General features: G+C 36.8%; 1 protein-coding gene across 10 annotated transcripts in view; it reads left to right on the top strand.

Moving 5' to 3' along the window:
* CTNND2 (catenin delta 2) overlaps positions 1 to 13,416 on the top strand; it is a 629,651-nt gene that overhangs the window by 496,815 nt on the left and 119,420 nt on the right. For all 10 annotated transcript variants that reach the window (XM_050328005.1, XM_050328001.1, XM_050328022.1 and 7 more), the window contains one exon: positions 455 to 638. In XM_050328005.1, the coding sequence (XP_050183962.1) occupies positions 455 to 638 (184 nt within the window). The remainder of the gene's footprint in view (positions 1 to 454; positions 639 to 13,416) is intronic.

Here is a 13,416-nt window from a genome sequence, read left to right as displayed (position 1 = left end):
CCTAGACAGTTACTTGCATTACACTGAAGATCACAAAATTTTGGTATAAATCAGAACCTGTTTTCTACTATTTGTTTTTATTAATTTTCTTAGAAAGAAGATATCTGAAGACCAAGCCCTAAAAAGTTCTTTGTGATACTCCTTCATTTCATATGTGCTTCACAACCTGTGTAGGCCTAGATTATAACCAGCTGCTCAGTTTTTAGGCTTAGCTCTGAGAAATTTCCAGTGTTGCTGTGACTACATGTTGTGTATTCAAAGCTGTATTCCCACTGGAAAAGCGTGCATGTATCATTCAGCCTGTTTACGTGTAGTCTGGTTTATTCTTGACAGAAACAGCCTAATTAAGCACACCAATGCTGTGAAATATATTGTTTTGGTTTGGGTATTTTAAAACAAAAACTATTTAAACTTTTTTTTTATGTTAATTATTAGTATTTTTATTTCTTTGTAGGAGTTCTCTGGAATCTATCCTCCTGTGATGCACTGAAAATGCCAATTATCCAAGATGCCCTCGCAGTGTTGACCAATGCAGTGATCATCCCTCACTCTGGATGGGAAAACTCTCCGCTCCAGGATGATCATAAAATACAGCTCCATTCATCACAGGTGCTGCGCAATGCCACAGGGTGCCTAAGGTGAGTACTGCAAAACATCTGCTTTACCTTGCTTTGGTTTGAATTGATATTTCTCGTTCTTAGGCATCTGTAAAGTAAGTGATTGGTGTGTATGTCAGCAAAGTTTATGACTTTCAGTGATGTAAACTTAAAGTTAGAATTAAAAAAGATTAAAAATTAAAAAAGAAGATGCAGGTCATTCAAAAACAATCTCTAGAAAGGCTGCTCGGGGTTTTCTATTTTTCTTTTCTTAGCTGCTTTCATCCAAGCTGGGATATTACGTATGTTTTCTTCCTTGTAGATTTGTCTTGTTTCCCCAGTTGCTTAAGTGAAGTCAGTATGTTCTCACTATTATGCCCAATTTAATCAGCACAAAAAGTAATGAAGATGCTCACAAAAAGCAAGGTCTTAAAGTTCCAGATGCCATTGCTGGAGTTATGATAAATATACAAAGTAGATTTTTTTCTACTCTGTGAAGATAAGAAATTAATTTCAATAAGAGACCAACCAGTGTAATATTGTCCAACTAGAAGACTTAAATAGATCTTTAACAAGTATGATAATTATTTATGTTTATAATTGTATGCCAAACTTGTATATGCAATGCCAAGGTGCATTTATATAAATATGTGCAATTTGATCTGTCCATTCCTAAAAGTCCTGTAAACGTGAAAATAAAAATATGATGAGTAAAAAGAGTTTTGGTTTTGACAAAATCTTATTAAAGAATTGAGTCATAGCAACTTCTGAATTCCAATGCATATCATTTTCTAGAAATATTTTACGATATTAGCCAAGTTCTTTCAAGCACTGATTTTTTTTCTCCAGGTATATTGGAGAAAATAATCTGTAATCAATCTCAGAGACACATAAATTGATTAGTTAATATTTTTACATACATCACAGGAAATTACACAGGGAATAGTATGTATCAGTAATACAATCTATGTTGTATGCTGCAGCCAAAGCATACATCATCCACTGAACAGTTAAATAAAAAAAAATAAATTGATAGGAGGCAAAGTAAAATAGTATCTTTTACATATCTGTAGCAAGCACATTTTTGTCTTTGTAGCCTTTCATCAAACAAAATTTCTCCCTTTCCAAAGCAGTATTTGAAAAGTTTAAGGGAAAAAGTAATAAATGTTATCGGTGGTTTATATGTAATCAGAAAAGAATGAAAGATAGAAGGTAATAACTTATATGCTGGAAATATGCTTGTATTGGACAATGCTTATGTGATTATGTGAATACCGGCTATCTTGAGGTATATGACTGAAGCCAGCTATTGGTATCTGAGTTGTATTGACTTTGAAATGAGTATTGCATTCAAATCACTAGGAAAAAAAGTGTTCAAATCGCTGTGACAGAAGTTATTTCACAAATACCTGTACCACAGTGTACGTCTCACATTTCCAATGTTTAACATATCTCAGTTAAAGAGCTGCCTCTGAAAAGAAGCATCTGTTATAAATTTGGGGCTTCACAGTACCCCTTCTCTGACTGAGTGTGTCTGGTGTTGATCTCCCCACACTGTAAACTCCATCTTCCTGTTAATTATTCCCAACTGCTTCTCAGGGACTGATGCTCATCCCTGATCCTGCAAATCTCAGTTCTTCCTACCTCATGGTTGATGGATTCATTTGCACATTGGTCTTGAAATCTTTCTTCTTTCTTTTTTTTTTTTTCTTGTGAGTGTATGTGCACGCCCATTTGCAAACTGATGTGAGCTTACTGTAGCCTGCATTCTGAGTCAGCCTGAGGACTTGGGGCCACATGAGAATGGTACGTTACCTAATCTAATACACACTGCTTTGCAGCAAGGCTTACTACCAAGTGCTTGATGGTATGCTGTCATAGCAGAATGGCTTCTGGTCAGCTCGTGCAAAATAAGCTCATATCTGCCTGCAAAAGACTGTGCATATTATAACTCTTGAGTCTTTCCCAGATATCTGTGGCAGCAGCTCAAATGCTGTCCTGAACAGGTTGGTCTTCCTTCTAAAACCAGGCCCTTCAATCGTAGTGTGGCTTTTTAATATCTTTGAAATATCAAACCCTCCCTGTTTCCCAAAGGCATCTCTATATCCTCTCTAATGGCTTCAGATATTTATTTGGCCTCCATCCATCTTATTAAGTTAGTTTCATCCCACTGAGTTTGTATGGATGCTCTTTGGCAGAGCCAGAGCATTTGGAGAGGTTTGAAACTTACTACTACTTCACACCAGCGGGAACTTTCTTGTTTACTTTTCCCCAGTTGCAATTGAAGATATCTCTCTCTAAGCAAAATGTCAAGTTTGAGTTTTTACAAGAGAGAAAAGTGGAAGCTGACCTCTGAGACCGTAACTAGATTCTTCTGTTGAATTCATGTAATATAATGGGACTGTTAGCTGGTGGAAACCGTGAATGATAGAAAAAAATATCATAAAGTTCTGTGGAGTTGATTGGAGTCTTGCATGCTCCATTCTGATAGTACTTTAGCTGGCATTTCTTAAATACTCACCACCCATAATAAATTGAACAGCTCTCACACTTTCCACTTGGGACTTTGCACAAGTTTCACATTTCCATTTAAAGATCTCACTTGACAAGGGAAGTAAATCAAGAAGATGTAATGTGATTGCTGGCTGAGATAGTGTTGTGTTTATCTGGTAAATGGGAAGTTCATTGTCATCTTCCATAGGAGAATTTTTTCTAAGACTCTGGGGTTTTTTTGTCCTCTGCTGTTTTCTTTTTCTGCTTTTGCTAGAGTTCATTTTTGAGGGGACACAGTTAAAATTCAGTTGTATCAGGATTATCAGTGACAATGCTCAGTAGCAGAGGAAGAGTAGTGATATTGAGCATACTTGACAAATGGTTCTGAATATGTAATATTAACAGACTTTAGAGACTTCAGGTTGTACTACATAGGTTTAATACTAGTAAATATGCCAGCAGGATTTGGGTTTGGATTTTAATCAGTCTTCTGTGACTTTGGTTGTCTGTGTATTCACTGTTGAAAACTTCAGATAATGAGAGGTGCTGTAATATAATCTGTCCCATATACAATGATAATAAGTAGTTTGCAGTGGCCATTATGCAGGAAGAGTCAGACCTTTGTTTTGTGATTTTTTCACTACACACTATTATTCCTTCTGCTGATCGTCACCTTTCTCCATTTGATGAGAATTTCTTACGCTTTTTCAATTAAAAGGTTTGTTATTATCTACAATTTTTAGTATTCTTGTCTGCGCATTCATTATCTTTTCTAACCAGTCATAGACTATAACTAATCTACAACTCTAGTCACCTAGTACTCCAACTGAAATCATTATGAGATCATATGAAAGACAGCAGCAGTATCAGACCCCCTTTTCCTGTTATTTTCTCTGTTCCTTAAAGATGTTATTTAAAAGCTGCACTTTGCATACTTTTCTGATTTGAAAAAATAGTTCTAATACAATATTGTACTAATTAATTTTACATAGCTTGAATGCTTTGAAATTGTTTAGATAATTCAAAGATCTAAATACAACATTATACCTATCATTTATACATTTAAATATTCATCTTTCATAAATTACCAGACCTCAATGTGACATGTGTTGGAGTAAGCACCCAATTTACTTGCCTCCCCACTGTGATGCTAGTACCTTACCTCATTAAGTTCTAGTAAAGTTTGACTTCTTTTTTTCCTTTTGGATTTCAGCTGTGACTGCGTTATTCATGCTCAGGAAATACCATATCTTTGGTTTATAGTTTCTGATTCACTTATTAGTGATGATCAGGTGAAAACTGAATTTAAAATGCCAGTTGTTTATGGGGGGGTTGCAATCCCTAATCAGAAATTTAAAAAGCAACGGTAGAGGCATTGCATAGTATTCTCTTAACCTGAAGCTTCAGGCTTACTTATCATAAGACTATAGACCCCTGTCCAGAGACTTATCTAAAAAAAGTCCCAGGCAAAAATATTTTCAAGAGGTTTTGTCCTGATGTACAATCTGGTGGAACCTTGTTTTTCTCCAAATTTAAGATGAATTTGAGTTAACAGAATATTATCTGAGGACTTTAAAGAATTTTAAGACCTTACCGGTTTAAAATTCTACTCTGGGTTTAGATGCAAAAACATAAAATGATTTTTCTTTCTTCCATGTTCTATTTATTTTTCATCATACTGTGAAACTTCAGGGGCAATTGTAAAATTGTAGACTTATTAAAATATTTATCTTCACACCATTAGTTGATTAGAAACTGTATGGTAGAATCATTCAAGTAGTTTTTTTGTTTATAAAGCCCCATACCTTTTCCCTTTTCATACTTCATACTGTCTTACTTGTAAAACCTTTCACAAAATACCTTTAATTATTTTTCAACTGAATAAATATGTAGCAAGCTCCCAGAGTAGAACAACCAAGGAAGAAAGTGTTTTTAAAACATGAATTGAGTATAACTGACCCAAAAATATTTTCTGAATAGATCAACTTTTAGAAGGAAAAAATTACCTTATTAAAACAATTTGTGTTAGTTGTGAAGCCTGAGTATCAAATGTTTTTAACGGATTTATGTGTGAATGATCCATTTCACAAACATATACAGCTAATGTGTTTTTCTCACCATCTTATTTCTCCTCCAGTTCTTTTCTAAGCGTCCAAAGTCTGTCAATTCCTATTCTTAGGACCTTTTGTAATCTGTTTTGAATAGAACATTCTGCTGCATCCTGACAAAATGAGACGTGAGGGCAGCTTAAAATAAATAACACAGGCTGTATTATTTATCATCTGATTAGTTTCTAAAAAAACATACATGAAGACACATATGTATATATGAAACATGTTCCTGAAAAGACTGAAATGATACATGTATGTATGTGTATGTGTGTTTATGTGTATATACATTCAGATATAGAAAGGCTGATTGTGGAAGCTGCAAAACCTTTCTATCTTTACTGACTGGTGCAAGCTCTGAATATTTTCTGTTGAGCATAAATGGAGATGGTTTCATTCAGCAGGTCCAAGACCTTTGCTGCTGATTTTATGATACTTCTCCTATTAACAAAACAGTCACATTTTGTCCATCCCTCTGGACTCTGTGGTGGATATAGGCATATTGAACTCACCAACCCATCTTAATACTTCTTATGCTTTTCTAGAGCCCAGGAGCTCTTCTAAGGCTGACCTTGCCATTTTGTCCAAAGCCCACACTTTCTGTCAGAAAGAAGCCTGTCAGAATCCAAAGTTAGGACAAAACTCTAATTGTGTATTTTCACTGGCAGCATACTCAAGGGAGGGACATTTACTACAAGCAGTTCCAGCAAGCAAGAGGCATAGGAGAGAGAAAACTACCTAGAGAGATACTGGGACAGGTTCATCTATTTCCAAATCCAAACCTGCAATTTTTCCTCCTCTTAAGCTCTTCAAATCCAGTCTTATCATGCAGAAAGGAGTGATCACCACTGTTCTTGTCTTTTTAATACATTTTGAGCTATTAAAATTACAAAGCTGGTGTAATTAACATCCAAGAATAATCAGATCAGAAGATTTGATGGCAAGTATCTAGCTTCTTTATGTGAAGTTATATGTGCTGAAATACATTGTATTTTGCATTATCTACCAAGTGGCACACCACTAATAAATTTAACACTATTTGGCCATAACTACAATGTTGAATCAAGTTAGAGAGTTCCTAAGCTTCAGGGTTATACTGGCAATACTGATGTGTCCATCATGGAAAAGCACACATGCTCCTGAGAGCTCTCCTCATCTTGGGAATTTCTCTGGGACCTGGAGCTGGAAGACAGTGCAGAGGAAGGCCTTGTCAAGAAATCAAGGAAAAGCTTAACTTTAATGCCTTGATTTTTGCGACATTCAATCCCTTTTCACTAAAACTTAAATTCTTACTAAAATTGTATAATTTTTGCATCTGGGTCCCAGCAATTCCAAACTGTGGAGAACACGGAGGGGGGCCAGTGTCAACTTTCCATTATTTTGAGGAAACTGAGAAGGTTCCCTGGCATGTACTGTACAAATAACTACCAGGTAATTTCCAATTTAATGTAAAAGAAGGTATCTTGATCACAATTTCTACACCTTGTCTTTCCAGGTTAAAGCTGAATGGCATATTGCTTACTTTTAAATGCATTTGCTCAGAAGTTCTCTATTACTTGTAGATGATGAATTTTAAGAAGTGAATCAAAGATTCATAGAATTTTTGGGGTTGTAAGGGACCCTAAAGGTAATCTAGTTCCAACCCTCTTGCAGGGACACCTTCCTTTGACCAGGTTGCTCAAAGCCCCACCCAACCTGGTCTTGAACGCTTCCAGGGATGGGGCATCCACCACTTCTCTAGGCAACCTGTTCCAGTGCCTCACCATGCTCACAGTAAAGAATTGCCTCCTAACATCTAGTCTAAATCTCCCCTTTCTTGATTTGCAATTGTTCCTCCTTGTCCTATTGCTATAAGCCCATGTAAAAATCGATCTCCGTATTTTTTATGAAACCCTCTTTAATTTCTGAATGGCCACAATGAGGCCTCCCTGGAAACTTCTCTTCTCCAGGCTGAACAGGACACAGCTCCCTCAGCCTATCCACATAGGAGAAATGCTCCAGTCCTCTGAATGAGGGGATGTCAATACAAGATCCTAGTTTTTAGAGGCTCTTGAGTATTTCTAGACTATCACTGACTTACCAGGTCTGAAAATCATTTGTAGTTTTGATGATGTTGATAATGAGTTTGAATGTCAAATTTCAGGCACCCCGATGCAAAAACTTTCAGACAGGCTGCTTTCACGAGCATGAACTATGCAAGATGTATTTCTAAAAAGGCCTAAGATTTTCACTAGCTTATGTAAATATTCACAGCTGTATTCCTAGTCTTCCAGCCACAAAATGGGAAAAATCATAGGGAATGAATAAGAGTCAGTCTGCTATGGCATGTGTATTTCACCTTTTTAAGAAGCTGAAAGGTCCAGTCCTGAAAAAAAGTCACAAGCCAGTCTGAGAGGCCACAACATTTGCATCCCAGTTAAGCCTAAAGTTTCAAAGGCTAATTTCTGCAAGATATTAAAGAGATTGTTCCTTCCTGAATGTTACAGCTGTTCAGAAATGTAGCTGAAATCTAGTGTTAAGACACAGGGGGAGAAAGACATTTTAGTATGAATAGATCATGCCCTCTGATTACTGCTGTAATATTTTTATTCAGAAAATACTCAAGGGAAAAGTACCAACAGAATTAAATGTGTAGCTGTGTCAGATACTTAAGCACCCCACTTTTTCTTCACAGTGTAGTTACTCCTACTTTGCATATTCATGAACAAATTTATAAAGTTTATACAAGGTCATACTGTATTAATTATAGCAGTGACATTCAAATAGCACTCTGAAGTGTAATGCTTTTTCAGCATTCCTTGTAAAAGCATTATTTCAACATACCAAACTGATGCTACAAATTTCACATAGCTCTGGAAGTTCATTCTGGGCCCAAGCTGATTAAGATCTTAAATTTTATTTTTAAACTGATGTTATGGAATGCCCCTTGTATTCTTTTTCTGGTCTGAAAAATAGTATAGCATGACTCCAGATACTTTTTGCTTTCCTGTACTTAAAAAAGCATACAATCAACTTTGGTGGCATACCTCCCTCCTGCATCGTTTTATCTGATGTGAGATGCTGAGCTACTCTGCGAAAATCTACCTTCAAATGCAGAACAAACTCCCAATGTATTGATTTTGCACTGAGATAGCCAAAAAGTGATCTGTCAACATCCATCTTCAAAATACTATTTATCTGATCTCTGGGCAAACAAGGAAACTCACTGATGTTTCAGTGGGACTTCATGTTTGGATACAAATTGGAAATACTGGACAGATATGTCAGAGTGTGCTAACTTAGAACATAGCTGAAATTTAGTTCCTGTTTTTCAATTACCATCTGTTATTCTCGTAACATGAATGTACAAGGGGTTTTTTAGGGAAAAAAACCCCAGCAAATCAGCTGGGTGTCATTAAGTTAAAAGTATTTGCTTATTGCTATGGCAGAAATTTACTCTTCCTGTAATTTACTAATTTACTGTTTATGGAAATTATACACACATTGAAAAGAATGAATGTGCCTCAGTACCTTTTTTTGCATCTTATGATATTCTTAGGCTCAGCAACAATGACAAAATTATCAAGTGCCACCTCCTAGGCTGAATGGTCCTAGCTTCGATGTGGGTGTGTTAAATATCTCAAGTACATTTTGAATGACTGATTATTTTCCCAGCTTTTGGTAATTTTAATTCCTTTCAGGTTGCATACCTGCTGTTAGCTAGTGCCTAATGTGAAAATTAAATGTCCACTCATGTTTTCATGGTTAGGCAGTGTTAATTTACATTTCCTTCTGTCAGAGGTTTAAGCTATGTGGAATACTCTGAAGAAAGTGAAATTAGACTTTGTGGGGTTTATTTCATTTCAGAACAGTTTTCATTTATGTAGTAACAAGTGTTACCTTGGCAGACACTGTAATAAAGTATGATCTGAGTCTTGGTGTGCTGCTGACCAGATTTGAGCTGACTCCAAGCCCAGCTGACAATAATGGGTCTCCTTCTTGTTGGCCAGTGCAGAGCTGAATATCACAGTGGCACAGCTGTTTTCTTTTTGAGAAGAGTCCCCTAAGCCAGTGTGGCACTGCATGTATTTTAGAGCATGCCCGTGCATTCACTGCATGGGAATATGAAGAGATGGAGCCAATTCTGCCTGAACTGTGTGGGCCCACTGGAAAAAATCACAGGGCCACAGGTGTCAATGGGAACCAGAATGTACCTCTGTTGTGGCTTTGTCAACTATCCAAAATCCTGGATAGTCCTTTTTGAATGTGTACTTCAAAAAACTCATATAGTCTGGCTCCACAGAAAATATTATTTGTCTCAGCATGAGAACAAAGCTGATTGTGACAATTCTGTAGCACCACTTACAGTTGTGGTGACTAATGATAGAAGATGATGTTTTATTTACCCAAGAAGGATGAGAAACACAGAGTTTGTATGCTAGCTTAATTCCACCAGAGATAATAAAATAATACTCTTTGGTGCTCATCGCTTGATCTGTATGTTGACTAGCTTTTCTCCTCTTAAAACTGTTTTTAAGGCAATATGAAAAAGGGACATGTAAAAACACATCTTTGCATAGAGAAGGAAAGGCTGGGTGTACTTCTGCAGCTTTCCCTCTTTATCTTATGAAACGTGGCATCAAATCTGAAGATACTTTGCTTAGGAGTGAGAAGATCATTTGGTCTCTTTGCTCAGTCTGAGGATATGCAATAGAGAGATATATTTGAAGTACTCTGAGCTTGCTTCATCCTTCTGGATAAGCCAGCCAACATCATGGAGTAAGCATTTTATCACCTCCTTTCATAATGTTGTGGACATGCCAATTGTTTCACTTCAGGCACAGGGGTAATTAATGCAGCAACTCAAGCAGAGCCAGTGCTCAAGTCTTTTCCCACAAGAGGGTTTTGATGGCATTCCACATGTCTGCAAGTTGGTGAGCTACTGAGAGCTGGTGAGAAATGCTCTCCCATAATAACTATTGCACTGAAGCCCTAAGTCCTGCAGTCCCTACTAACCACACTTACAAGCTTTGCTACTTTTATCTGGTTTGCAAATATTTTCCAGGAACCCTTCTGATGAAATAATTAAATGAATAAAAATTTGGCTCGTGAGGGGTGTGATAAAATAGGCTGCTTAGTTTGCAGTCCACTCATAATGTCTGAACTGAAGACCAAAAAGCAGAAGCTAATTTCTAAATGTCATCTTTTGTGAAACTTTGCCCAGCAAATGTTGAGATGGCATTCTTATTGTCACTGAACATCTCCATATAGGAGTTTTAGCACTTTGTAAGATTTGGGTTTTTTTTAATCAGAGAGGACAATATAGTAAGAACACATTGATAATGAGAGATTAAGACCATTACTTACAATAAAATTGGTTTGCCTCTTTCTGAGAGGATTAGCAAAGTGGACAGTTAATTTGGGGATAAATTGAGGCTTCTGTAAAGACTGAAATAAAAAGTAAGTGATGCCCTTCACTAATTAAATTCAATTTCGTTGTTTTTATCCATTTTGAATACTTCCGTGAACATAATACAAACTAACACACACACATGGAGTTAGAGGGTTCTAAGCTCAGGGAAGGTATAAAGTGATGCTGATTTCCAGCTGTAGCTCATTGATACACAGCCTTGTAGACAGTGCCTCAGAAAGGTAACATCAACACAGGAGGAGAGGATTTTCATATCTTGTGCTAGCAAAGTCTGTTCTAAGTTTCTGTCTGTTATGGTAAACAGGATGGAAGACTTCCCTCTTTAAAAATGAGTTAAAGATACTAGGGGTTTGTAGGTTTTAGGGTTTTTTTCTTACTACCTTCCCTAAATTAGCTTAGTATTGTATTTTCAAGTTCTTTATTACTGTTGGGAAAAGTTTCCTTGGGAAAGAAAGAACATGTTGTCTTTAGCAAAAAGTAAAAAATCCAGTATTTTAACTGCCTAAGCATGTACTATGGAAATATTTAATATCTGCCTTACAGATGTCCTTTTACAAGAGTTTGTAGTGATAGGACAAGGGGGAATGGCTTCAAACTGAAAGAGAATAGGTTTAGATTAGATATTAGGAAGAAATTCTTTACTGTGAGGGTGGTAAGGCACTGGAACAGGTTGCCCAGAGAAGCACTGGATGTCCCATCCTTGGAAGTGCTCAAGGCCAGGTTGAATGGGACTCTGAGCAACCTGATCTAGTGGAAGGCGTTCCTCCCTACCCACAGCAGAGGGGTTGGAACTAGATGATCTTTAAAGTCCCTTCCAACCCAAAGCATTCCATGATTCTGTGATAGTATTTTTAGCTAGGATTGCACACTACAGGTAGACTGTTTCAGTGACAAAGTGCTTCTGAAGTATTTGTCCTAGTGTAGCTTTTTTACTTTCACAGCTCATTTCTTTTTGTCAGGTAGTAATTTATTATAGTTAATTGGTTACAGCTTCAGCATTTTCTCTTGAAGGACAGTAGCGTTGTGAAATTCCTCTTCCTCTTCCCCTGCTGTCATTCATCCATCTTTATATCTGATTTACTGTGTTTAAAAGAACAATATTTGGAAAGTGTTTCAAAGGAGATAGTCACAAATGTAAGTATTGTGCATGTATAAATGTGAGTTTGGGGTTTTGTTTTAATCCCCTAATGAAGTAAAAACACCTAATACAATGGATAATAAAAATATTTATTTATAAAAGAGAATTATTTCGTTCCCTGGGTTCACTTTATATAATTGATTTGTGGTTAGGAAGTTTTTCAGTAGACTGGTCAAACTGATTGACTTTGATTGATTTTGATACTTACTGTCTTTGGTAGCTAGACTTCACGCTAAGGAGTGTCTTCTAGTTGATGCACATATGAGAAAATGTGCAATATTGTTTGTACTTTTGGTAGTCACTTAGGTGTTAGAGTTAGCTCCTGGTGCTCACAGTCTGGTTGCTCTCCAGGCTGCTCAGGTGAGCACTTGCAGTCAGTGAGCAGAGAGATCTAAAGCTGCCTGGCCTTGGGCACAGGTTGCGACCTCAGAAGTGTTCAAGTTCTGTAACTCCACAGAAACAAGGGAGATCTCACTTTTAGTTAACAAACACAGTGGGACATCATCTTTTTTATAGCCCATGTGGTAAAGGGAGCACAGCAGAGAGTAATGGCTCTATTTACAATTACCTACACCATGATCAAGAGGCAGAAACAAACATTTGTGAGTTTATATGAATATTTGCTGTGCACAAGAGAAGGATCAACTGGGACAAATTCAAGAGAAGAACCAACTGGGACAAATTCAAGAGAAGAACCAACTGGGACAAATTCAAGAAGGGTGCAGCTTTATTAATTTAATATCAATGACAGAGATGTAACTAGGGTGATGTCTTCTGTGTTAGACATTAATCTGTTTTGAAAACAGTGTAGCTCTCCTTAGACCACTCTCAGTGTCACCCTTCCCTGTCACTAGGTTGTAGAGATTACTGAGGACAACTTGTCCTCACACAAGGCATAAGATCCATCAGCAAAATCAGCAGGAGCCTGGCTACCACTGAGATCACCAGCTCTGAAATGGGGAAGAGGGAGATTCACATGAATGATGCAATTTTCTGAACTGAAATGTCATATAATTTACAGCAATGACTTGGGAATTTTTAATTGTTTTTACAGGAACAATGTAGTTGCTTTTTTTTGTTTCCTTTACCTTTGAGAGGACTGTTAGTTTTGGTTTTGATTTCAATTAGTTTATAGAGAAGGGAACTAATATAGTATTTGTGCACTGAATTAATCACAGATTTCCCAGTATTTTTTTTTATTGAGCATTTTTTTAATAAAGAGAACAGCGGTACCCAAAGTTAAGTGGGCAGCACCCCACCTGGGAGGCATTCAGGGAAATAATCTCCTTCCTTTGATTATAAAAACAATTTGTGACTTGTTTTGGGTGTCTTATTTGACTAGACACCTGAATGAAGTCCTACTTGTTCGGAGGCATACTGCTGCTGTATGACACATTTGTGTATGCGTGGATGATCTGTAAATTACCGGTTTGTTTTACTATTTGTTTGCCTGAATATATAAGTATGTTAAACATTTGCTAGTATTATTATCTATGGAAACACATAATTACTCACAAATAAAAGAGAAAGATCTGTGTGCATCTGTGTGGGAGGTTGTATGTATTTATATAATTTTCTTTATTTTGGTACTCTTTGACCTGAATACCAACAGCAGTTGGTATTATTTCTTTTAAGAAAGTGGGAAGTGATTGCATTAGAACAAGCATTTTA

This window comes from Myiozetetes cayanensis, unplaced genomic scaffold (genome assembly GCF_022539395.1).
Source record: "Myiozetetes cayanensis isolate MyiCay16 unplaced genomic scaffold, myiCay2020 scf1, whole genome shotgun sequence".
NCBI classification, from domain to species: Eukaryota; Metazoa; Chordata; class Aves; order Passeriformes; family Tyrannidae; genus Myiozetetes; species Myiozetetes cayanensis.
Note: the sequence above shows the minus strand (reverse complement) of the source record. Positions and strands in the feature narration are given on the sequence as shown.